The following is a 27,813-nucleotide window of genomic DNA, read 5'->3' on the forward strand; positions in this document are numbered from 1 at the left end:
GGCGTTACAAAACAATATTCATCATCTACCGACTAAGGCCCTCACAGGACACTGCAAATTAAACAAGCATATGGCAAAACTAGGCCTATCACGATAAAAATCTGCAGATTCTGCCAAACTGAAGAGGAAACGCTACTACACATCCTATGTGGTTGTAGCCCACTCATGCCCATACTCACTCTTGACGACCTCGGTGGTCTAGCGGTTTAGCACACCACCTTACTTCCGATGGTCGCGGGTTCGATTCCTCGCACGGCACAAACATTTGTATTTATGAATATAATTGTTAGTATCAGTCTGTGTGTTTTCATTGAAAATATATCCATATATTTGTATCAGTCATCTAGTACCCATAACACAAGCTTTAGCTAGCTTAACTAGGGACTAAATGGCGCTGTGTGAATTGTTCTGAGATTCTGACTATAATTACTATTAAATAAAATAGGGGACGAAAGTTTTTGCCTTATTTGGGTTAGACTATTGAATATTTTTTTCTTTATTTGATGAATAAAATTATATAGTTACCAATTACATACGTAGTTCAAACGATGTCTAGTTTTCACCTCATATATAAAATTCTCGTGTCACAGTTTTCGTTCCCATACTCCTCCGAAACGGCTTGACCGATTCTCATGAAATTTTGTGAGCGTATTGACTAGGTCTGAGAATCGGCCAACATCTATTTTTCATCCCCTAAATGTTAGGGGTAGTCCACCACAAAATTTTTTTTTTTACTTTTTAGACAACATTTTTAGTTTCTATTTTTTTATGATACAACATACAAAAATACATACAATCCTAAATTTTCACCCTTCTATCATCAACCCCTATTTTTTATAGCGTTATTAATTTATATGGCAAAACAACGTTTGCCGGGACAGCTAGTATATATATATATAACTCAATGGTGACTGACATAGTGATCTATCAACGCACAGCCCAAACCACTGGACGGATCGGGCTGAAATTTCGCATGCAGGTAGATGTTATAACGTAGGCATCCGCTAAGAAAGGATTTTGATTGATTCTACCCCAAATGGGATCAAATACGGGATGAAATTTTGTATGAAACTTTGTCAATTTTAAACCGATCGGGCTGAGACTTTGCATGCTAAGAGGACTATTACAAAATGATGCCGCTCAACTTTAGGTTTAATCGCATGGATTTACGCACACACACAGCAATACACGCACACAGACGCAAATAACCGTGTAGCGCAATCGGTGTGGATTTAGTATGAACCATTTTGATCCTTGTAATATTTTAATTAATAATGTGATATGTTTCTACTTAACTGAGACTACTTATTGGATTTTTTTAAATAACGTTATTTATCTTAATTATCAAAGTGCTAATAATGACCATATTTTTTTATTATATTATTCCTAGAGGGTTGATGTCAGGATGCTGGCCGATTGTACAACTAAAAGCCAAAACCTTAAGTAATATGAGTAACAAATAATTGGGATAAGGACAGGAAGATGAAATTACTATAACATAAATTTACTAATTAATTCTTCTTACATATTAATTCAGTTTATTTATTAATAGATACAATATAATTTATTATAAGAGTCGGATACATTATTGCCATATTCACTTGTTCTAAATATTATACTTAGCAAATAATTATTTTATTTATATATAATAGTTGTGTTTTCAAGGCTTTGTTTTGATTTAAAGGTCCCATCCTTATATGTATATTAGGTGTGTCCGCGACTTCGTCAGCGTGGTATAATGAAATTGACCAAATAAAGGAAATATATTTAGATTATAACCTAAAAAAGTTTCTTTGTTTCAATTAAACAATGACGATACTTTTATACAACCTTTCATCTCCGCTTTTAATCCCTTACAATACTTTTTTCGCACTATAAAGTAGTCTATGACCTTTCTCAGGGTATACTATCTGTGTATATGTATATCTATCTATATAGACTACCTGTGTATATATATGGTAGTGAATTTACAAGGTACAGGGGAATAACACCCGAGTTTTCAGGAATGGCAACGCATGAGGGAAACAATGTGCTGATATGAACATGGCAGGTACTGCTCATGTATATAGGCGACGGTTACCCCTTTCCATCAGGAGAGCCGTCAGCTTGTTTGCCATTCTAAGTTGTAAAAAAAAAGCTTCAACTGCTATCATTGCTGTTCCTGCATCATTGACGTCGCCGCATGATATTGGCTGATATTGCAGCTTCTCGTTCTTGGTTGGCCGATTCTTGATTCTTGATAAATAATTAATTGTTAATGTCAAACCTTTTTATAAATTATTATAAGACGCCTCATTGATTATATGTAATGAAATCACCATGAGCTATAGAGATTTTGGACAGAACCTTAAAAGACCTTAGAAACACCTCTGCTCTCATTGGCGGGATTACTTTTATACTTTTGCTGGAGATTTCTGAAAGACTCTCTGTGTCATTAACATCGTCTCCCTTATGGACTTTAATTGAAAGTTTAAAACTACTGACAAATTTGAGAGCTCATTTTTATGGAAGCACAGATAGTGATTTCCCACACTAAATGCTCAAACTTGAGGAAGGAATTTCTCAAAAGCATGATCCAGTCATGAAATTTAAGCCCGCCGAACATGTGCAATGGCGTCCCATTGGATATATTGCTTACTAAAGAATTGAAAGACAATTTAATTGTAGACCATTATAACCGGTACGTTAGCTGGGCAACCAGCTTATATACCAAGAATACCGATGATTCCAACTGATCTGCCAATACCATTTTAACGGCTTCAATTTCCGGTTAAAATATCATCTACACATGTAATAGATCTATGTATGTTTTGATCTTAAAAAACTACGCAGATTTTGATTCGTTGTTATTTAATAGACAGAATAGATAGACTCAAGAGGAAGGTTTATATATAACGTCCCAATACTGTACACGGATCTTTAAACGCGCGATAACCTATATATCCCATATTCACGCGGGCGAAGCCGCGAGCTAAAAGCTAGTCTCTAAATAAAAACATTTATAATGTTGTTGACTTTTCACCCAAACACGCATAATTATTTGACATAACTGTACAGTAATGAAAGTCCAACGAGTATAATAACAGAATAGCTGCAATTTAGAAATATCTGTATTGTGTAAAATAAAATAAAATTGGATAAAATATCTCTAAACATTAAGGAATATAATTTATATATAATTTGGTAATTTATTTACAATCCACATTGCATACTAGATGATATACACTATATAACACAAGACAAATGTACGTAAAAATAATAATGGTATTTTTATAAACAATAACCCTATTTTAATTTAGAAAAAAACTACAAAATAAACATAGAGTAAAATTGGTTTACATTTTCTTACATTTTTCTCTCAGATAAGCGTTATTTTTAAAAATACTAAAATGTTCTCTTTTTTAATTTTAACAATTAATTGCCATTAGTGTGACGAAATACCATGCTCTTGTGCTTTTCATAGTCCAGCAGGGTAGGTAGGTTTTATTTGTAGCATAACTGTACTTTTGTCTTGGCATGCTATATATATATATATAATATATATATATATATATATATATATATATTTAACAACAACTTTAAATTAATATTCGTAGAAATAAGTATATATTAGCAAAATTAATTAAATATTACTTAAATTATCAAAATGGTTTAGTCGCTCTATACTAATGTTCACTGACGAATGTCTTATCTTAGCGGTGTTGTAAAAAATGGCATAGGTCCTACCTCGACGAGCGCTAGCGCAGCACTGAGAATTTACTTTTGGCGCAACGGAATTTATACAACTTTAAATTATTATTATTGTTTATTTTTTTCTTAGAAACTTATATATTTTTTTTATATTTCTAATTTACAAGTATATTAACTTTATTATTATGTTTTTTTTATGCAAAAATTTCGTTGTATTTATGAGAAAATTAGAAATGATTATGGCAAAGTTTTGTTGAAATTTCGGGTTTCATTATGATCAATTTTTTAGATATTTAAGTTGAAAATGAAAAAAAGGACGATGCTGTCTCAATTTATAAAGTAATTATCAAGTTTTAGTACAAATATCATATCAATTTATGTTTGTTTATTAATGAACGACGACCCCAAACTTCTGTCTCTTAGCGTTTTTGAATAAACTATTTTAGAAATTAGGAAGACTAACAAAGAGAAAATTAACATTTCAAAGATGTAGTTTTTAAGATTAGATATCTATCTATATAATTCAGGAATCAAAATGTATATCCGACTCTTAATTTCTTAGAACCAGAACCCCAAAGACACTGCTTTTGGGCCAAAAAAAAATGTGATTTCTTCCGATGATCGCGGGCCGAATGAGTGGTAGAATCAAAATATGACTATTCAAAAGTGCTTGTAATGAGTTTATTTGAATAAAGATTATTTCTATTTCTATTTTTATTTCCATATAATTTTGAGATATAGTAGTATTGTTCAACATGATGCTTACGAGTACCTTTTACCACATCACCGCTCGCCATTGACAGGGAATTCATCCCCACACGCTGAAACTTCAGTGGTCTCGGACAGTGCGGTTTCAGAGGAACTTCCTCTCGCGTGTACTTAGATTTTCTCTAAACTACAACATGGGTTTTTAAAGAGGTATATTAAGGTTTCTTATGGGTCGCCTACGCGCACGTGATTTTACCATCAGATGAGCCGTATGCTTAATTGGTATAAATAACCCCTGGACATTCAATACAGCGCCATCTATGGGACAATTGACATGAATATTTTTTTGTAAACACATACATATTATACATAGAAAACATCTAGACCGATACAAACAATTATACTCATGAAACAAATGTTTGTACCATGCAAGGAATCGAACTCTATCTAATATATATAATCACTATGACTTATTTCCTCTTATTAATTGTTTAACCAGTTGTTGTGTATTGAATGTTTTTTCTATTTTATTATTTCATTGAATTAGTGCTAATCGGTGGTTTGTATTCACACACTTAAACTTAAATTGTAAGTAAGAATAAATTATTTAAAAGAGCAACACACGTTTCTTGCTTGTTCTTCTTGTGATGAGACAGCATTCCGAATGAGCGGTAGATTAAAAAAAAAATGTAATGACTATTCAAAAGTGCTTCAATGTAAGTTTATTTGAATAAATGATTTTCTATTCTATTTTCTATTCTAACTCGAATCATCGGAAGTAAAGCGGTGTGCTAACCCGCTAGACCATCGAGGCCATGGAATAAAAAACAAACAAACAGTCATTACATAGTATAAAACAAAGTCACTGTCGCTGTCTGTCCGTCATGTATGCTTAAATCTTTAAAACTACGCAACGGATTTTGAGACGGTTTTATTTAATAGATAGAGTGATTCAAGAGGAAGGTTTATATATATAATACATGTACACCCATGCGAAGCCGGGGCGCGTAGCTAGTTGTATTATAAACCTGCATAACACGATACAATTTCGCAGATACAAAAATTATTTACATGTTTAGTCTGTATTACACAGAAAAAATGGCTGAAACGTTCGAGCATTCTGGGAATATTAATCGAGGTGATGTCTGCCCAAACAGACAGTTATTACACTGAAATTCAACGTAGAATTTCACCTCGGTTTTATAACAGCGTTTTGATGGGTAGTTAAAAGTATATTGCCCTCCGTAAACTCAGTTTCGTAGTTTACAAAACTATTGTTAGATATCTCTAAATTGTGTAAAATATTGTCTGTCAGAGTGAGTCTGTATTTCCGTTTATATTTTCTAAACTATGTAACGGAAATTATTAAGTGTGTCATTGTTTTTGAATGTTTATTTTTATAGAAGATTCGTATATAGATAAAAATTATCTGTGTTAATATCCTGACAACCTCGGTTTAGACACCGCTTTATGATGGTTGCGGATTCGATTCCACGACTGTAGAAACATTTGTATTCAAGAGTATAAATTGTATTGACTTGCGTGTTTCCTACGTATATTATGTATGTATTTAACAACTTATGACGACCTCGGTGGTCTAGCGGTCTAGCACACCGCTTTACGACCGATGGTCGCGGGTTCGATTCCTCGCACGGCATAAACATTTGTATTCATGAGTATGATTGTTTGTATCGGTCTGGGTGTTTTCTATGTATATTATGTATGTATTTACGAAAAAAATCTATGTATTTGTATTAGTTATCTAGTACCCATAACACAAGCTTTAGCTAGCTTAATTTGGGTCTAGATGGCGCTGTGTGAAATGTCCTGAGATTATTATTATTATATATTTATGTATTTATATCGCTGTCTAGTAGAACTAGCTGTCTAGTCTAGCCTATAACATAAGCTCTGATTTATTTGGAACTAGATGGCGCTCTTTGAATTGTCCTAAAAGAAAAAAAAGTGAGAACGCGTGGACTGAGTATTTGAATTTTAGGTTTTGAAAAATATTTTATTCCAGACTGACATAAGCATATATTATAGTAATGTATATAACTTCTATAGTAATATGCATCCAGGGAAAGCCACAGCTGCCCACCAGTGTTTTATATGAATTTGTATTGTTACTTTGTTTGGGTCGAACAACATAGGTTATAAATTTTATTACAATTATAAATCTTCCATAAAACATTAAAAATTAATTACATATTTTAGCAGAAATAATTAAATCACAGACTGAATATGCGGAGATAGATTTAATTATTTTTTAACTTAAGTATTTTGTAAATAAACATTAATTTCATTTTATTTATAGCATAGCGGACAAATGAGCTTGCAGCTCTCTTGATTCTTGACTCACGTGATTACCGCCGCCCATGAGCACCCGCAGACCCAAGGGATTTGCAAGCGCGTTGCCGACCTTTTAAAAAAGAATAAGCTCTTTTCTCGTATCGGTTCAGAAGTGCCATTGCTGGAAGGTGATTCCACAACAGCCGGCCTTTAAGAAGAAAAAATTTAATATTCTTAATATATAAAGAAATACATTTATATTACACCATAATAAATTGTGAAATAAAAGTGTTTTCATCCACATTGCATGATATCATACATATTTTATAACACGTGGTGTATTAGAAATTCAGGCAGCAACATCAAATACAGTTTTTACAGACGAACCCGCGGCAAACGACCAGTCCTTAATAAACGTCAAGAGAATCATGAATATGCCAAAATTATCGCATCAGTTAAAGAGATATGAGCATACCAATAAACCTACATATCGGTATCACTTAGCCAGAAAGGATTCAGCCATATTTCCTGGTGTTATTCGTGGAATGAGTGCGTGGAGAGGTTTTGGCCCAGTTCACAAATATTTATGAGATGGATATGATTGCAGCCAATGTTACAGATAGATCAATTACATTAGTGGATCAGATTGTCTTAAGGTTGTATAATACTTGTATAGAAATGTAAGTGTGTAAAGACTGTACTATCTCAAGGCAAGACAAAACTTGTATATATCTTGTGTAATATGTTAATAAATGAGAAATAATGCACCCTGAGAAGGTATGTGAATTATTTGGCGGTCCTCTACAGTGCGGTTTTCTAGAAACTTTTTGCCACGCACAACCATATTGTGGAATCACCAAATTCAAATTCAAATTCAAAAATCATTTATTCATGTAGGACATTTTAGCCGCTTATGATCGTCAAATTTTTACATTATAATTTACCGTCCAGTTCGGTATATAGATCCAATTGAGAAGAACTGGTAAGAAACTCAATTGAATTACTTTTTTTTTAAAGCCAGTTTATTTACAATGTATTTTTATATAGGTGTCTATGTCTAACATTAAATGAAAATTCAGTGCATGGACAACTATTGCCATGCACACTCGTCATTCAAGTAATCGTTTAGTGAATAATAGGCCTTGCTCAGTAAATATGATTTAACAGATGGTTTGAATTTATTTAAGGGTACTTCCAACATATCCTTTGGTATCTTATTGTAAATTTTTCTACCTATTCCCATAAAAGACCTATTAACTTTTTCTAAACGAGACAGCAAGTTTGTCTTTAAATCTAGTATTAATATTATGAATATTGCTGTTTTTTGGAAATAAGTCAAGATTTTTATGAACATATAGGATATTTGAATATATAAATTGAGAAGCAACGGTGAGAATATCACCTTCCAGCAATGGTATTTCCAAACCGATACGATATTGAAACCTTCAAGCAAAGACCTTATTCCTTCTTAAAAGCCGTCAACGCATTTGCAATTCCCCTGGTGTTGGGTGCTCATGGGCAGCGGTAATCACTTACTTTGTCCTCTGTGTTATAAAAGAAAGCATCATGATTATAGTAAAGGATGTATCATCACGGAAAAAGTTGTAGTCGTGTCAATAATTAAAGAGATTGATGGAAAGCCGTAGGAAATAGCGAGTACTTGAAAATTGGCTTCTGCTGCTCTTAAATTATGAATGAATGAGCAATATCTATTTTCCTGTATGATTCACGTTGGACAACTAAGTTTGACTTAATCTGCGGAACTGGTGGTGGATGCGCGCCAAAATAATGCCTAGCAAAGATTTATTCGGTAAGTTAAGATGTTTTCCTACCAATCTTCTTAGTTGGCCACAAGTTTGTGATAAACAATCGTGGAGGATAATTTGTACCTCTGTCTTATTGCATTACAAGTAATTAACCATGGCAATTCCCAGAACGGTTTCTAAAAGACTTGAAGTCTTCAATACTAAAAGTACGTAGGAAATTGCTGTAAAAAATATGGTCTTTTGCAAATAATAATTCAAGGAAAATCTACCAAACGAAGACCGGGCAGGCGTTGCACGTTATGGCTAAAGAACGTAAGGCAGTAATTCAAGGTTAGTACCAGATTACTGGTCAGAACAGCTGTGGACAAAGTTAAGATCGCCAACCTCCGTTAGTAGACCCCACCAACAGAAGAAGGTTTCCAGAAGGTCCAGTCCGCGCGGAGGTCAAACTGACATGGTAAATTGCTAGCGATGGGTCATTAGTACTAATAATGCCCTGTCTTCCTCGTAGGGGGGGTGGGGTGACAGGGGGGGGCAGGGGGGGGCAGGGGACATATATATTATAACACAATCTGAAAAATGTACTGAGTAAAATTTCATTACAAACGCCATTAAATAGCTTATGCAAATTTTAGTGAAGACCACTTATCGGTTAGGGCCATAAAAACTTGCCCTAAGGAAGGCAGTTGAATTCCAATGGGCCCATTTTGATTGGCCATAAGAAAAGATACTTATTTCGTCGTTTACGACATATAGGATGTATACTTATCGTATATATCTATCAGTTATTGGTATGCAATCGGCTCTCTGCAGTATTACATGTTGGAGATTTCGTTTGATTTACAGTTGAACCGAAGTTGGTAGAGAAGGCCTCCAAGTATATATGTAACAGGAACCAGTTTTATCCGCAATTTTGGCTGCATTTGGTACAGGACGAAATTGACTCGAATCTTATTTATAACTAGTTTTACCCTTTGGTTGCATTTTAGAAAAAGCTGTGTCAGGTAGACCTCCATGTGGTTTCTCTGAAAACCACGAGGTTTCCATGGCACCGCGTCGAATTCTGGTTGAATTGGCCCCGATGGACTAACTGACTTCAGCTCAACCTATCATCTACGTAAGTAAGTATTAGGATTTACTACTAATCATCAATATTATAAGTGAATAATCAAAAAACCTCAAGATTATTCGGTAGAAATAGAAATAGAAATAGAAATAATCTATATTCAAATAAACTGATTATAAGCACTTTTGAATAGTCATATTTTGATTCTACCACTTATTCGGAATGCAGATTCATCACAAGAAGAATGAGAAAAGAATCTTGCCTTTTTCTCTTTTAAATAAAAAATATTGTTCGGTACAAGATTCATCACAAGAAGAGTGAGCAAGAAACTTGCTTTTTTCTCTTTTAAATAAAATTATTATTAATTACAATAATTAATATATATTAATTATTGTTCGAAATTACATTTTTAGGATTTTATTGTGAACACAAATTGCCAAATAGCGAAGTAGACATAAATAAATATTAGTTACTAGAGTAACAAAATAAATCGGAGCAGACCAGTCCCACTGACAAGCAGCACTGGTCACGAGTACAACGGGTGAGCCTGCCACCACTATGTATGGTAGATTTATGAAGAATATCCTTCAATTCTTGACCCGCATAGGTATAGGTGGCGGTAGGTAGGTTGAAAAAGGGTGAGCGCAATAGATCTATGCAAGTCGCAGTGTTACATATCTTAGCACCAGACAATAACACAAAACCCTCAATAATATATATAGGCGTATATATATATATATATATATAAACACCTCTTTGGGCACTTTGTTGATCACGCCACAACCTAAACACTTGCCGATTCCACCTTTTGCACTGAATAACTTGACTCCTATCGCGTATATCTCAGGCGGTATGGCAACGTCGCATTCTATTTTGCGATGCGGCCATATATATTCGTCGATAGTACGATATACTCGACACTTTTTTTACTAATAATTCGTGACTGAATGGCTCCGAACGGCAAAATTTTTGGTATACACAAAGACTTTTTGGCTCTGAATATATTCCAAAAATCAATTAATTATGTTGATCACTTTATATACTCGTCCTTACTGCGATACTTACTTTCATCCGAATATATATAGATACCGTAACGGTCTATCAATTATGACTTTATTAATTTACTAATGTAGATATTTTATATTCGCAATGCTCCATACATAGTAACTCCACCGTTGCAGGGGAGAGCACCGTACACCGCACCCCGCGCACACAAACAAATTAGATATTTTTTGAATACACAAAGACTTTTTGGCTCTGTATATATATTTCAAAAATCAGTTAATTGTGTTGATCACTTTATATACTGGTCCTTACTGCGATACTTATTTTAATCCGAATATATATAGATACCGTAACGGTCTATCAATTATGAATTTACTAATCTAGATATTTTATATTCGCAATGCTCCATACATGCAAGCTCCAGCAACGGTGGAGGCTGGGGGGAGCACCGTACACCGCACCCCGCGCACATAAACAAATTAGAATAAATTAAATTCATAAGATTATTTATATATTTCGACTGCCTCGGTGGTCACACCGCTTTACATCCGATGGTCGCGGGTTCGATTTCTCGCACGATGCAAACATTTGTACTCATCGGTCATCGATTGTTTTCATCGGTCTGGGTGTTTTATATGTATATTATATATGTATTTACAAAATAAAAATATCTATTTATATCAGTTCAGTATCAGTCTGTGTTAATTGTCCAGGGTTATTTATTATATTTTTATAAACGGTTATCTTTTTCCATCGCACCGCTCGCTATCGACAGTGAATTCATAGAAATGTCACTCTAAAAACAAAAATAGTTTTGTGTTTTGTATTTCAAATACTAAATGCAAAATAGGTATTTTCAAAATACTTTTTAAAAATTAAGTACCTTTTGAATTTTTGTCCAAACCTCAGATATTTTATTTATTTTAGGTATATCAATCATTACATAGTAATATAAAAACAAAGTCGCTGTCGCATCTAACAGTACATAAACAAAGAAAGAAGACTTTGGCTCTGATACCGTAACGGCCTATGAATTATGAATTTATTATACCTAATCTAGATATTTTATATTCGCAATGCTACGTACATTGTAATATCCGCCTCCATTCATTGTAACGGTGGAGGGACTAAATAGTTGAATGAAACTGAATAAGCAGTTGCTCCACTCTATAGGTACTGCGTCGTCGTCGTATGCTGTTCATTTTTTCACTCGTTTTGGCGCCAAGAGAGGGTCACATAGTCGTGGTCAAGTTAAGAACTTATAATTTAATTTTGATAACAATAGATACAAGTAAAAAGTAGGTATTATATTAATGTACGTAAGTACTGTACTTAAAAATATTTATTCTTTACTGTATGTACATTTGAAAAACTTAACACTTAAGGACTTGTACATATACACGTACATACTGCTATTTTCTCTTAAAGACATCCAGAGAAGCACTATTTATCAAATACGCGGGGTGCACCGACCTTTGACCTTATAACACCTGATTCGCGCGTAACGAATTACATTGCTACTTTTTGGTATTTTATAGTGGATATGTCACTATAAAATATTATTATTTCTTTAGATTATGACATAATAACATAGTTTACATGATTTTAAGGGAAACATACGATAAAAAAAATCCCGTAAAATGTAAAAGATAAAAAATGGTTATTGTTGGTTATCCTTAAGAGATAGACATATACCATCACGGACTTTTTTGTTGACCTTATTTTGATACATCTCAAAGCACTAGACAACACGCATTTTCATTAAACAGTAGTGTATTTTTTTATTTCTTTAACTTTAATGCACAAAAAAATTTGTACATGTGGCGGACTTAATATTTTGCCGCGTTATTTACCAGGCAACCATGAGTGGTGCAGCGAAAGATTATTGGCGGTGCACTAATATAAATAAGAAATGTCAAAAAAAGATTTATAAAGATAATAAAGATAAGCAAAATATACATTTCTATAAAAAAATAACAATATACATACATAAATATATATCTAAATATAACCCATAAATGTATAAATATTATATATAAGTAAATACATAATGATCCGATAATCAAATTATAAGTACAGTCTCAAATTGAAAGTAAGAAAATCAGAAAATATAGAGAGAACTATATGGATATAACAGAAAGATGTGAAAAAAGGAGAAGGACAGTAAAAAAGTTACAAATTTAAATAATGTTCCCGCAATTTCTGTTTAAATGAATTTATTACATTATTATATATATTAGGCATACGACTAGCCTTATGACTGTTACTTTTTTTTTAATCTATACATCTATACATGTAAATAAAATTGGAGTGTCTGTTTGTAATATTGAAATAACCGTTTTTTACTACTTGCATATGAATATAAATACGGTACATACACCAAAATAACATATTTTACAAGTTTTGTCTGTCTGTCTGTCTGTTTGTTCCGGCTAATCTCTGAAATAGCTGGACCGATTTTGACGGGACTTTTTTTGGCAAGTAGCTGATGTAATAAGGAGTAACTTACGCTACTGTTATTTTAGAAAAATAAAATAAAATTTCACGCGGACGAAGTCGCTGGGGCCAGCTAGTCTATAGATATACCGAGATTTAATGTTTAAGTTGCTATTATGTTGTTGACAAAATTTTACTGTAATGTTACTATTACGTTATCCTACACAATTTGTATTATTTTGGATGAATAAATAAATAAATAAATAATAATCTATACATCTATACATTTAATAAAAATTGGAGTGTCTGTTTGTAATATAGAAAAAACCGTTTTTTACTACATGCATATGAATATATATAAGGTACATATACCAAAATAACTATTTTTATAATTTTTGTCTGTCTGTCTGTCGGTCTGTTTGTTCCGGCTAATCTCTGAAATGGCTGGACCGATTTTGACGGTACTTTTTTTGGCAGGTAGCTGATTTATAAGGAGTAACTTAGGCTACTTTTATTTTAGAAAAATAAAGTTAATTCCACGCGGACGAAGTCGCGGGAACACCTTGTTTTTAATAAAAACATCTTTTTTGTGGTACTTGAGAATGTTGAAGCCTGTTGTTTGTAATATTGAAATAACCGTTTTTTACTACTTGCATATGAATATAAATACGGTACATACACCAAAATAACATATTTTACAATTTTTGTCTGTCTGTCTGTTTGTTCCGGCTAATCTCTGAAATGGCTGGACCGATTTTGACGGGACTTTTTTTGGCAGGTAGCTGATGTAATAAGGAGTAACTTAGGCTACTTTTATTTTAGAAAAATAAAGTTAAAAACCACGTGGACGAAGTCGCGGGAACAGCTAGTGTATAATATATTAGAGATACCTACGTGTTTTTTTATTGATGACTAGCTGTACACGGGATTTCGTCCGTGTTGAATTTAACTTTATTTTTCTAAAATATAAGAAGTTAAATTCCACGCGGACGAAGTCGGGTGTACAGCTAGTTGTCGGTAGTCTAGCGATTTAGCTAGCACACTGCTTTGATTCCTGCTTGGTGGTCGAGGGTTCGATTCCTCGCACGCTGCAAACATTTGTATTCATGAGTATGATTGTTTGTAACGGTCTGGGTGTTTTCTATGTATAGATAATATATATGTATTTACGAAAAAAAATCTTTGTATTTATATCAGTACCCATAACATAATCTTCAGTTAGCTTAACTTGGGTCTAGATGAAGCTGTGTGAATTGTCCTGAGATTACTATTATTACTATAATAAATCTTTTCAAATCAGCCGATGTTTATTTTTGCCATAATACGTGCTGTTACCATGTGATAATATTACGTACGTACTTATTAAACTATTAACTTATTATTAAATTGTTTGTAACGGTCTGGGTGTTTTCTATGTATAGATAATATATATGTATTTACGAAAAAAAATCTTTGTATTTATATCAGTACCCATAACATAATCTTCAGCTTTTTTTTTTTTTTTTTTTTTTTATCGTGTGGAAAAATCTTCAAAAGACCGTCACCCCGCCGGAGGGATGGCGAGGTGGTGTGTGGGACTTGTACCCACTAAAAAACCACACGGTGTACCTACGAGCGCCTATGCCGGAGCCAGGGGATTCGCAAGTGCATTCTACCCCAGCTCCGACGGCGACGGCCCGCCCTGTAGATGTTGTAGGGCAGGCCCCATCTCGTTTTGTGGTTAGGGCGACCTATTTCGCCCTACTCCATTGTGGAGGCGTGTGGGTACACGCGCACACCTCCGGGGCCTTTGGATTGGGGGACTGCCTCCCTCAAGGCAGTCACCCCGGCCCCAGTGGGGGATAGAGGGGGGCGGAGTTGGATACGCCCCCACCTCTAGGCCTGGCTCTTCTGCGGCGGAGGGAAGCGGGACGAGCTGACTCCCGCTCCCTTTCCGCCGCCTCCTTCCGCGAGATAACTTCCTCGCAGAAGGAGCTCACCGCCAGCCACGATCTCTCGCTACTGACCATCCTCCGAACTAAATTCGGCAGCGAGAGATCGTCCCCCACTATTCGTGTGAGGACACGGCGCTCACTCTCGAACGCTGGACATTCGTCCAGCGTGTGTTGCGCCGTGTCCTCAACACCTCCGCACTCGTGGCAGCCGGTCGTCGGCTCCTTCCTCGCCACATGACACAGATACCGCCCGAAGCATCCGTGCCCGGACAGTATCTGCGTCATGCGGTACGTCAGTGGCCATCTCCTATTCATCCACCGTTTGAGGATGGGACGGACAGCCTCGATGGTCCTCAGGCCGGCTGACGGGCTCATCAACCTCGCCCGCCATTCGATCCTGAGGATCCGCCGAGAGTCGGACCTCCGCGCTTCAATCTCATGGCCAGCGGGTGCCTCCCCCATGGAACGTCGCTCCGCGCGCCAGTGGTACACTGACGCGTGGAGCTCCGCTACCAAGTCCCACGGAGGAGACCCCGCCAGCAGACCCGCCGCTTCCCCGGATATGGTGCGGTAGCCTCTTATGGCCCGTATGGCCATGACCCTGTGTGGCCTGTTGAGGCAGGCCACATTTTCCTCCCTAGGGCCCCCACCCAGATGGGGGCCCCGTACAGGGCCATGGACCGCACCACGCCGAGGTATAGGCGGCGGGAACCTTCTCCCGGGCCCCTCACATTTGGCAGCAGCCAGCTAAGAGCGCCGGCGGCTGCCATAAGGCGAGGGACCAGGTTCCGGAAGTGAGCGCGGAAGCTCCAACGACTGTCCAGGTCAAGCCCCAAGTATCGAATACAGGACTTGACCCCCACCCTCTGGCCACTGACGACCAGCTGGGCATCCGGAGGTGGCGCACGCCGAGGCCCATGAAAACACAGGACCTCGGTCTTCTCCAGCGCCACCTGGAGCCCAAGCCTTCTTATACGGCCGACGACCAGCGCCACGCATGCCGTGGCAAAGCGGGTAGCCTCCAGTAGGTCCCGCCCCCGGGCAGTGACCAAGGTGTCATCCGCGTAACACACGAGGTCAGTGCCCGTTAAAAGGGCGCCCCGCAGGTTCCAATCATACCCGATGTTCCACAGGATCGGGCCCAGAACCGACCCCTGTGGAACACCGCGTTGCATTTCCCTCGGCACTACAACGCCGTTCCGCCCCGTGCATAGCACAGACCTGTCTTCGAGATAGGCCCCGATCACGTCCCGAATGTAGGGAGGCGCGCGATGGTATTTCAGCGCCTCCCTAATAGTCGCAAAGGGCAGGGTGTTGAAGGCGTTCTTAATGTCTAGAGAGACCGCCAACAACACCCCACCCTGGGACGTCGCCTCTTCCGAGAGGGAGCGCACACGCGAGATCGCGTCGATCGTCGAGCGCCCCTCTCGGAACCCGAACTGCTTCGGGCTGAGATCGGGACCTACCTGAGACAGGTGTTGGACGAGTCGGCCCGCCAAAATTCGCTCGAAGAGCTTGCCGATCTCGTCCAACAGTACTATGGGGCGGAACGCCGAGGGAACCACCGAACCTGCGGGGTGCTCCGCTTTGCGGAGCAGGACCACTCTACCCGCTTTCCACTGATTGGGAAACCGTCCCGACTCCAGACACGCATTGAACAAGCGCCGGAGTCGGTCCCCTAGGGTGTTTAGGGCCAAGGCCAGGACGCGGCCGTGGATACCATCCGGACCCGGGGCGACATTCTTGCCCCGGAGTTTATCCACGGCCGCGGCGAACTCCTCCTCGGTAATGGCAGGAACCGCAGCAGCGCTGACGCCGCTGGCCTCTCCATCACTGCCACGCGGCATCATCGGAGGAGGTGTGAAGGGAGGCTGTCTCGGGAACAGCTCCTCCAACACCCCCTCCAGCTGCCGCGGCTGGAGACCCTCTGCCACGGGGGGCGCCCAGGGGCGTAATTTGCCCCTGACGAACCTATAAGGGCGCCCCCATGGATCCCTGTCCAGGGTCTCCAGGAGTTCTTCCCTGGCTGTCTCCTTGGCCCTGCTGATGGACAGCTGCAGAGCTTTCTTCCTCTCTTTGTACTGCTCGTACAGCTGTGCTTCCTCGTCGGCGTCGCGGCCCCGCCTGAGTCGGCGGTGCCTGGTGTACCGGCGGCGGGCGGCGGAGCACTCCTCCCTCAACGCCGCTATCTCCTCCGACCACCAGTACACCTGACGCCTAGGAGGTCGAGGGCCGGCTCGGGGCATCGCCGCGTCGCAAATGTGCGACAGAGCCTCACCGAACCAGCCCACCTCTTCGTCGACCTCCACAGGCCCCTCCGGTATGGGAACCCAGGCCTGGACGATGGAAGCCTCCATCAGCACGTCTTTATTCAGACGTTTCAACACCCATCTGGGGAGTTGTGGGACATTCCTCTCCTGGCGACCGGGGTGCGGAGCTACGGGTGAGGGGAGAACGTCTATCCGAATGTAACGATGATCGGATAGAGTCTCCACCTCATCCAACACCTGCCAGCTCCGCACCCTCTGTGCGATCGCTGGACTGCAGAGGGATACGTCGACATGCGACTCCCCCTGCTGTCTCACGCACGTGGCGGCCGACCCTCGGTTCAACACCACCAGGCCGGCCGCGGCCGCCCAGTCTTCCAGGACCCTGCCTCGAGAGTCGGTGATGGGGGAGCCCCATGCCGTGGATTTGGCATTGAAGTCCCCCATCACCATCATTGGACGGGCCGAGTATAGCTCCAGAGCGGCCCCCAGCCCGTCCATGAACTGCTCGAACTCGGCGAGAGTCCTGTTCGGAGAGAAGTATGTCCCGACAACGACGGTTTCCCCCCAACTCACTCCTATGTACCCCGCTCCGCCGAATAGGCGGCTGACGAGCGGGGTCGCGGGGTTGCCCGCGCCGACAATGGCCACCAGGCCAGAGGGGTCGCCGCCAGACGATATGGTTCGGCGACCACTGCAAGGTTAACTCCCCACTGCACCGCGCTCTGCAGAAGCAGATCCTGGGCGCGCGCGCAGTGGTTGAGATTCCCTTGCAGGAGGCGATGGACTGCCATTATTGACCGGTGTCCATTACCTCAGCCTCTCCCCGGCGGCCATAGCCGCGGGTTGACGACAGTGCGGATCCCCTCGCTCTCTTGGACCGGTATTGGGGGCACTTTTTGGCCCCCACCCGGTGATCGGCTGGGCGACCCGCCGCTGCGCAAACCACGCAGTGTGGGGCCGCCGAACATCCGGCCGCTTTGTGGCCGGGAGCCCCACACCGGTAGCAAAGGCCACTCCGGTCCTCCTCGTGCGAGCACCGTGCCACCACGTGCCCGCTCTCGAGGCACTTGTAACACCGGAGTGGCTTCTGCCGCAGCAGCTCCACAGCGGCTGAGACCCAGCCGATCCGGATCCGCCCTGCCGTCGTGACCTTCTTGACCGCGGCCAATGGGGCCCGCACCCAGCAGGTGCCCAGGCCCGACGCGCCGCGCCGAATCTCCCCGACGTTGACGGCGTCCGCCGTGCACTCGCCGTGTTGTGCCACGGCGGCCGCCACCTCTTCCCGGTCGGTACCGTCATCCAGGCCCATGACCCTCATCTCTGCGGTCTTGGTGGGCCTGGCAATGCGGACCGTACCGTCCGGGAACACGTCCCGGAACTTCGACGCAAGCGCGTCAGCCTGGTCTCCCGTCTGGGATCCCGGGATCTCCAGGATCCGGGCCCCAGTAGCCGCGGTCTTGAAGCGTAAGCTTCCAATCCCCAAGGAGGCGAGGTCGATTTTATCCTTCGCCTCCTTGAGGACGGCGGAGTAAGTCACCCCCGCCGCTTCTGCCTCCGGACACAGGGTGACCACCACGGCCGCCGATCGCGGCGCGCGCAGCTTCGACGGTGACGGCGGGGCCGCCTTACCCTTCTTCCCCTGAGAGGGAGTCCCAGAACTCCTCTGAGTACTTTGCGTACTCTGGGTCTGCCTCTCAGGGACGTTGCGTGTTTTGCCGCCCCGCTTCACCACCGTGCTCCATCCGTCCTGGCGCGCCATGCCCGACGGCCCCGGCTGCTGACTGCCGGAGGCAGGCCGGCTGACGGGCTGACTCGCTCCCAACGGCGGGAACGCCGCACCTCGCGCCCCCCGCAGATGGGGAGCGTCCCTGAATCCCGGTCCCCCTGCGCCGGGGATCCTAGACAGGACGTCATATTGCCCGTCGCTTTGTAGCGGCGGGCGGTGCTCAGGGCGGATTGAGGTCGCCGGGGAATTGAGGCCCAGGGCAGCCTTGATCTCCCTGATGCCCTGCTCAATGCGTTCTCCTATTCGGGCCTCTATCATGACCCCGGTCGCCCTCATTATGTCCGCCCTGAGGGTCTCTGTGTCGCCCGGCGCAGGGGCCGGGCCAGAAGCGCTCCCCACTGCCGATCCCTTTGGGGCCGGGGAAGGAGTCGGAGGAGTCCGTGACCCCGACTTCACCACTTCGGCGAGTTGGCGAATCTGCTCCTGGAGCTGCCGGATCTGGCTTTGGAGCGCCTTATTCTGTTTGCGGAGCTCCTTAGCCTCCGCCTCCATCCTGTTTTGGCCGACAGCCACCGAGGAGAATTCGCCGGCCACGGAGGAGTTCGGGTCTAAGGCCTCCGTCAATGCCATGACGGTCCCGATCTCCTCCGTCATCGCCCTCTGGTCGGTCCCCTTCAGGTTGCCGCACCTCTTAACTCTGTTGAGGACTAGCGACAACCTGTACCTGGCATCCGACGAGAAGGCGGCCACCGAAATCGGGTCACTTTTGGGAGCGTTCTTCCCCTTCGAGACCTCCTGCGGACGGACGAACACGACGTCGTCATCCGACGCATCCGCCCGTCGGGACTCCGCCGACGTCGATGGCCCCTTTCCGGCCTGGTCCACATGGAAGCGGAGGGACGCTCCCGCCGGAGTCGGTGGGCAGGGTATTTTAGATGGGCGAATACCTCCGCCCACCGCCCCAGAGGGGCTCGATCCGCCTTCATGTGGCCGCTTGGAAACGGCCGCCTTCACTAGCCCGTCCTCGCTGGACACAAGGCAACCCGACAGCTCGTCCTCCACCAGCATCGAACGCGTCGAGCGCGTCGAGCGCGTCGACGAGGCCGATGAAGGACGAGAAGCGCGCGACCTGGCCCGCGAGGCGGGCCGCGACCTCGCCGGTCGATCCTCCATGTCGAGGTCCGCCTCGGTCACTGAGTCCATGGACCAGAACTCAGCGTTCCAAGGGGACGAACTCTCCTCATAACCCCCTCCGGGGAACGGGAAGAGGAAGGGCGCGTACCTATCTAAGGTTGCCACACCCACAGCCTGCAACCAACAATGACCACTTCCAACTTAAGTCGGAAGGGTGTTTGGGAGGCGAGCGCCTCCAAAGCCTACTCCGGGGATCCCCCCGGAGCGGACACACCGGGTAGGAGTGTGATCCCCTGCACAGTGCAGCCGCCCCCGGTGAAACACCACACTACCACCTCAGAACATAATCTTCAGCTAGCTTAACTTGGGTCTAGATGAAGCTGTATGAATTGTCCTGAGATTACTATTATTATTAATTGGTACACAGGTAAACTATTAACTAGGCCATATTGGTGTTATTTGTTATGGTGAGAAAACTAGTAGGTATATATATAAGTTACACGTACAATTTCAAAGACTTATTTCTTGAAAACTACTGGCTATTCTGAAATAAAACTTTAGTGTTTGTATATGTAATGTTTGCATATAAAATATGATTAAAGGTTACCAGTGTATTTACACTTTTACTGAACAAACAGAGTTGTTTAATACTGAAAATATTGTGTGGAAGGCATCAATTACTTTCAGTGCATGTATAGCTTTTCTCTTTTCCTAATTATTATTATTATTAAGTTTAAAGTGGTTGAATTTTACGTAAGGGGTTTTTATACATTATTTCTAATGTACCATTTATTTTAAGTTTTTTAAACTCTATTCATCGAGACCTATCTAATGAGTCCAAACACGATATTTCTGCTGTAAGTTTTCGAAGAGTATGTTCATCATCTGATAATACTGGTGCCAGCATGAAGTCAAGGTTAACAGATAACTAATTACTTTTATTTCGTCAAAATCTTTAGATTACGTATAATAAATTCATAATATCGCTACCTATTCAAATCAAAACAAGTATTAGGTACTTCATGTACTAGTATATAAATTCATCAACACACAAGTAAATGATTTTTAAATATATTCAGAGCCAAAAAATCTTTGTGCATTTAAAAAAAAAAAATGCCGATACGGATTCACTATTGCAGGAAATTGTTGAAAAAATATATATCGAGTATAAGTATCTACTACTATCGACGAATACATTTGGCAACAACGCATGGTCTCGGCCGGAACGGCAACATCGCATATTAGAATACAAAGATAGTGATAGAAAGAGAGAGACAGTGGATCAGCAATATCTACGGATCGTGGCTGGATCAACTAAGTGTGCAAGTGTATATAAATATATATATATATATACATTTGTCTTTAATTCAAAGGAAATATAAATAATGAACGCATCACATTTAAAACAGTATAAATAGTTAATAATTTAATAATAAGTTAATAGTTTAATAAGTACGTACGTAATATTATCACATGGTAACAGCACGTATTATGGCAAAAATAAACATCGGCTGATTTGAAAAGATTTATTATAGTAATAATAGTAATCTCAGGACAATTCACACAGCTTCATCTAGACCCAAGTTAAGCTAGCTGAAGATTATGTTATGGGTACTGATATAAATACAAAGATTTTTTTTCGTAAATACATATATATTATCTATACATAGAAAACACCCAGACCGTTACAAACAATCATACTCATGAATACAAATGTTTGCAGCGTGCGAGGAATCGAACCCTCGACCACCAAGCAGGAATCAAAGCAGTGTGCTAGCTAAATCGCTAGACTACCGACAACTAGCTGTACACCCGACTTCGTCCGCGTGGAATTTAACTTCTTATATTTTAGAAAAATAAAGTTAAATTCAACACGGACGAAATCCCGTGTACAGCTAGTCATCAATAAAAAAACACGTAGGTATCTCTAATATATTATACACTAGCTGTTCCCGCGACTTCGTCCACGTGGTTTTTAACTTTATTTTTCTAAAATAAAAGTAGCCTAAGTTACTCCTTATTACATCAGCTACCTGCCAAAAAAAGTCCCGTCAAAATCGGTCCAGCCATTTCAGAGATTAGCCGGAACAAACAGACAGACAGACAAATATTGTAAAATATGTTATTTTGGTGTATGTACCGTATTTATATTCATATGCAAGTAGTAAAAAACGGTTATTTCAATATTACAAACAACAGGCTTCAACATTCTCAAGTACCACAAAAAAGATGTTTTTATTAAAAACAAGGTGTTCCCGCGACTTCGTCCGCGTGGAATTTAACTTTATTTTTCTAAAATAAAAGTAACCTAAGTTACTCCTTATAAATCAGCTACCTGCCAAAAAAAAGTACCGTCAAAATCGGTCCAGCCATTTCAGAGATTAGCCGGAACAAACAGACAGACAGACAGACAGACTAAAATTATAAAAATAGTTATTTTGGTATATGTACCTTATATATATTCATATGCATGTAGTAAAAAACGGTTTTTTCAATATTACAAACAGACACTCCAATTTTTATTAAATGTATAGATGTATAAATTATTATTTATTTATTTATTTATTCATCCAAAATAATACAAATTGTGTAGGATAACGTAATAGTAACATTACAGTAAAATTTTGTCAATAACATAATAGCAACTTAAACATTAAATCTCGGTATATCTATAGACTAGCTGGCCCCAGCGACTTCGTCCGCGTGAAATTTTATTTTATTTTTCTAAAATAACAGTAGCGTAAGTTACTCCTTATTACATCAGCTACTTGCCAAAAAAAGTCCCGTCAAAATCGGTCCAGCTATTTCAGAGATTAGCCGGAACAAACAGACAGACAGACAGACTGTACTATGCTATACTATGTATTGATTGATATACCTAAAATAAATATAATATCTGAGGTTTGAACAAAAACTCAAAGGGTAATTTATTTTGAAAAAGTATTTTGAAAATACCTATTTTGCTTTTAGTGTTATAGTACTTTAACTGTTATGTTTTAAGTAACAATGTTTAATTATAATTAATACTACTGCACCAACACTCCGATCGTGCAAAAAAATTTGCTGTTTCATTATTTTTTAGTTCAATTAGTGGTCTACCTAAGTTCTGGGCTAAGGGGGGGGAGAGTCATGACGCCCCCATGACTCCCATGACCTCCATGACGCTACCCCCTGGATCCGCCGTTGCGTCTTCTCTTTATTCGCTCAGTAACGTTGTTACAAAAGAAAAGATTCCCATCCAAAAAATAACAAGTATTGAGGTTTGATCTGGAGTCACGTTACTCCAGACTGATTTCTATAAATATTTAGATTAGGTAGACTATTATTTTTGAAATACTAGCTAGACATTATTAAGTTACTGTAGCCATAATGTAGTAGCCCAAACGTGCCAATGAGGAAGCCCTTGGCAAATGCTGCACCCTGATTGGCCCGTTTGAATTGGATCAAGAACTGCTCGTATGCCAAAAAGGTGGATTTGTATAAAATCGTGTATAAATCGCTTAATTATTATTATTACTCGTCGTGACAGTTGTGGCTCAAAACGGATCAACATTTATATATGGTCATCTGGCATTAGATCAACAAAAGGCCTCCGGATCAACAAGTGAAAAAGGATCAACAAAAAACTACCTATACGGCACGTCTGAGCCACAAAGTGCCCAAGGGGATATATATATATATATATATATATATATATATATATATATATGTATATAAGTCAATTATCTATTAATAAGTCTCTCGACAAATTAAACCATGCGTTGCTCTGTAAAACAAAGTAATTTTATTAACTCTTTTACAATTTTTGTTACAAACAAATTACAAATTATAAACGAGTTATCGTAATACAACAAAGATTACCTGTAAAACAAAGAAACTACATTTAATGTTTATTTGTCGATCTTTTTCCACTAAAACACTTTTATTTTCAAACACTGTCACTCACAATCTCAGTTTCACAATCCACCACCATCATCATCATCCTCTGCTTCTTCCTTATCCCATTTATTTCACAATCCACCATATTTTTATTAATCTTTAACAATTTAAAGACCACGGACTGGAAGACGCAGTGTGGGAAGGCCTCCAGCAAGGTGGACCGACGATCTGGTTAAGATCGCTGGAAGGCATTGGATGCGAGCAGCGCAGGACCGATCGTCGTGGAGATCCTTGGGGGAGGCCTATGTCCAGCAGTGGACGTCTTCCGGGCTGCGGTGATGATGATGATGAGCAAAGGTGGAGTTATGTCTAAAAGAGATCTCTACGAATTTTACCTAAGTGCCGTTTGAAGTACGAAAGTCAGTAATTCGTTTTATGGAAATTGCGTAAGGTTTTACAATAAACTCCCAGAGTCTGTAGTCAATTTGGCAGAAAAAAAATTTCAAATGTGTCATAAAATATTTTCTTTGTAAAAAATTTTATTATAAAATTGAAGAATTTATAAATGATAATAATGTTTTTGTAGAAAATATCTAACTTAAAATTCAAAGCGCTGACAATGTTATCTGATTGAACAGATATTAAGTGCGTAGCGGTTTCTATGTTGATTGTCGTATGCCTAATCCTTGTTATTAATTAAATATAAGTAAATCAATATTTATTTAAAAGAGCAACATACAAGTTCTTGCTTATTCTTCTTGTGATGAATCTGCATTCCGAATAAGCGGTAGAATAAAAAAACTTGACTATTCAAAAGTGCTTATATTAAGTTTATTTGAATAAAGAATATTTCTATTTCTATTTCTATTTCTACCAGTCAACCGAACAGTGAGGCATAACTATTAGTGAGTGGGTGACACATGTGCAATTAACAATATTATATTGTAATGTCCAAAACGTTCAGGTGGTTCAGGGCCTCAAGGAGAGAAACCGGCGTACAATGCGGGCAGAATCTAAGAGCACCGCTTTCTGCATCTTTCCCGGGAGCGAGCCGCCTCGGAATCCCAACCGTCTGAGATATTGTTCCAGACTGGATGGGATGAGACCATTCACCGACATAACGATTGCAATAATTTCGGTGGATATATATTTTTTTTATTTTCTCTCAGCTTTTGCTGTTTTTTTTTTATTTTTTTTTTTATTATTATTATCATTATAAAATTAGATACACTTGTGTTACAATACATAGACACCTTAATATCGCTGATGAAGAGCGACCTAGATTCTACATGGACTTTGGTGTTAACCAAATGCTCCAACGCTGATGCAGCGGAACCTGCACCAGCGCCGACAACGTGACTTCGCGGTTGCCTAATTGTGCAACCGAACTGGGCTTCCGTCCACCACTTCTATTCTTGCCCCGATAGAGTCACCTCTTTTTTATTATAATTAGAAATAAGTAATTTTTAAATAAATTTAGAAATTTTTTTAAGTCCTAAGACTGCGATTTACGTAATTCTTATCTAAATAAATTTCTGTGTACAGAAATGGGTTTTAAGAATAGCAAAAATTTGTATTACCACTTTAGACATTGCATATTTCTCGTACAATAAAATAAAGATTTCTCATCAATATTCCCAGATAGACAAAGCCATTTACAGAAGAGTACAGACCGATGACGTATACAATTCTGCCGCGTCAACATTAGCTGTGCACCGCTTGATTGATTTATCTCCGGAGAAGATATCAGGGTTGGCAGCGATGCGATATTTTCTCGTACTTTTTCAGTCGTTCACTCTTGGCAGAGTGGTCGTGGCTTTCATGATGGTATATTTTGTGATATGGTATCGTTGTGGTCATTGGCGACAGAGCTCCTTGCAATTTGTCTCCACCTGGTACGGTTTTTGGCTGCACGAGAACATTGTACCATGGACTGCTGTGTAGCCGTTCTTATACTGTCAGTCCATCTCGTTGGTGATCGACCCCGAGAACGTCTGCCCTCAACTGAATCTTAGATAATTACCCGCTCCATACACTGTTCGTTCCGGCTAATGTGACCAAAATACTTGAGAATTCGTATTTTCTCGTACAGTACGAGATTTTTGGGTACAAGTACCTCTAAATAATCCTAGCAGGTTCGGAAAGTTCTTTTCTTCAAATCGTTCTTCTTCTTCTTCAAAACTTCAAATCGTTGGGATGACTAATGATTGTACCAGAGTTCGGGTATAGATTGTAATTATTATTGATTTATATGTTTATATGGTTGGTACATTACATACTACACACATATGTAATGTAATCTATACTATAAATAAAATTGGAGGTCTGTTTGTAATATTGAAATAACCGTTTTTACTACATGCATATGAATATAAATACGGTACATACACCAAAATATTATTTTTTACAATTTTTGTCTGTCTGTCTATTTGTTCCGGCTAATCTCTAAAATGGCTGGACCGATTTTGACGGGACTTTTTTTGGCAGGTAGCTGATGTAATAAGGAGTAACTTAGGCTACTTTTATTTTAGAAATAAACTTTTATTTTAGAACAATAAAGTTAAATTCCACGCGAACGTATTCACGGGGTCAGTTAGTATAACATAAAAGGATATATGGTGACTGAAAAAGAAGAATATGGTTGTATGTGTAAAATAAGAAGATATGTTGGCACCCTAAGATAAACAGGACATAATATAATAGAGTAGAATCGAAGACTCTTTATTTAAATATACTTAAAATTAGGCAATTTTGAATAGTATAACTTTTTTAATCTACCGCTTATTGGGAAGGATGAGAAATATCACAAGAAGAATATTTTGAAATGGTAAAAAAAAATACCGCATGTGTTAAGCCCGCCAAATGTACTGTACTATATATTATATTGTGTGCATTAAAGTTAAATAAAAGAAATAAAATCAAAATCAATATAGGTAATACCCATTACCTGTACCTTTTAACCTAAACTTTTTTTAGCTCTTTATAATTAGTACTAATTATTAAATAAACGCTAAAATAATAAATCCAAATTATATAAGCTATAATTAGTCTAGAAATAAATGCTATCCAACGCCACACGCGGAAGAAGTCGCAAGCACAGCTAGTACTGTGTAATTGTGCTTGATACTCGACTGATGTATAAAAACAGGAGTCAAACTGAGTGAATATGATAGTATTGACTGACTTTGTATGAGTCAAAAAGTTTAGTAGTTGGCAACCCTGTGTGTTTCTTGGAGTGGTTGATTCGGCAGAAATGCTCCTGCTATTTGTTATATTGGGGGAGATTTGTTATTTAAATCTTGGATACAGTATATTTAAGAAGCTTCGAAGAGAGATATTCTCAATTCGTTTATATATATATTTAGAAATATTTACTAAAATTCATATTACAGATATTATAGATTTGAAAGATATATGATATAGAGAAAGGGAGAATAACGAGATGACTGCGAACAGCGATGAATGGAAGAGAAAAACATATTACGCCGACCACAAGTAAATGGGATAAGGAAGAAGCAGATGATGATGATGATGATGATGATGATGGTGATGATTTAGAAATATTTACAAATGCAGATCCGATTTTGATAACTGTATTAAAAAAATAGGTACTACCTAAAATGGTAAATGCAACGTTTGACTTGCCGTATTTCGTTGGACATATATTTGAATTCAATGAACATGGTTGCGGACTAGCCAACCTCACAAATGAAGTAAAATTTAGAAACGTTTATTTTCTTATTAGAGTAGGTACACGAACTACATACTAGATGTCGCTGTGTTAAAAGTAGAGGGCTATATTATTTCGTTTTGTTGCTATATATATGTGTAAGCTATTTTCTTCTCCGATCGATCCCCCATCCAATTCAAACGGGGATCGAAATTACGACAGCCTGAGCCGAGGTTC

At 39.9% G+C, this 27,813-nt stretch overlaps 1 protein-coding gene across 1 annotated transcript in view; it reads right to left on the reverse strand.

The window, feature by feature from the left end:
* Positions 1–27,813, reverse strand: part of LOC131841494 (uncharacterized) — a gene marked incomplete at its 5' end in the record, with an annotated part of 48,285 nt that overhangs the window by 3,161 nt on the left and 17,311 nt on the right. The window contains one exon of the mRNA XM_059189816.1: positions 18,461–20,201. Within this exon, the coding sequence (XP_059045799.1) occupies positions 18,461–20,201 (1,741 nt within the window). The remainder of the gene's footprint in view (positions 1–18,460; positions 20,202–27,813) is intronic.

The sequence above is a fragment of the Achroia grisella genome, unplaced genomic scaffold, assembly GCF_030625045.1.
Source record: "Achroia grisella isolate CSIRO2021 unplaced genomic scaffold, CSIRO_AGI_Agris_v1 utg17936, whole genome shotgun sequence".
In the NCBI taxonomy this organism is placed as follows: domain Eukaryota; kingdom Metazoa; phylum Arthropoda; class Insecta; order Lepidoptera; family Pyralidae; genus Achroia; species Achroia grisella.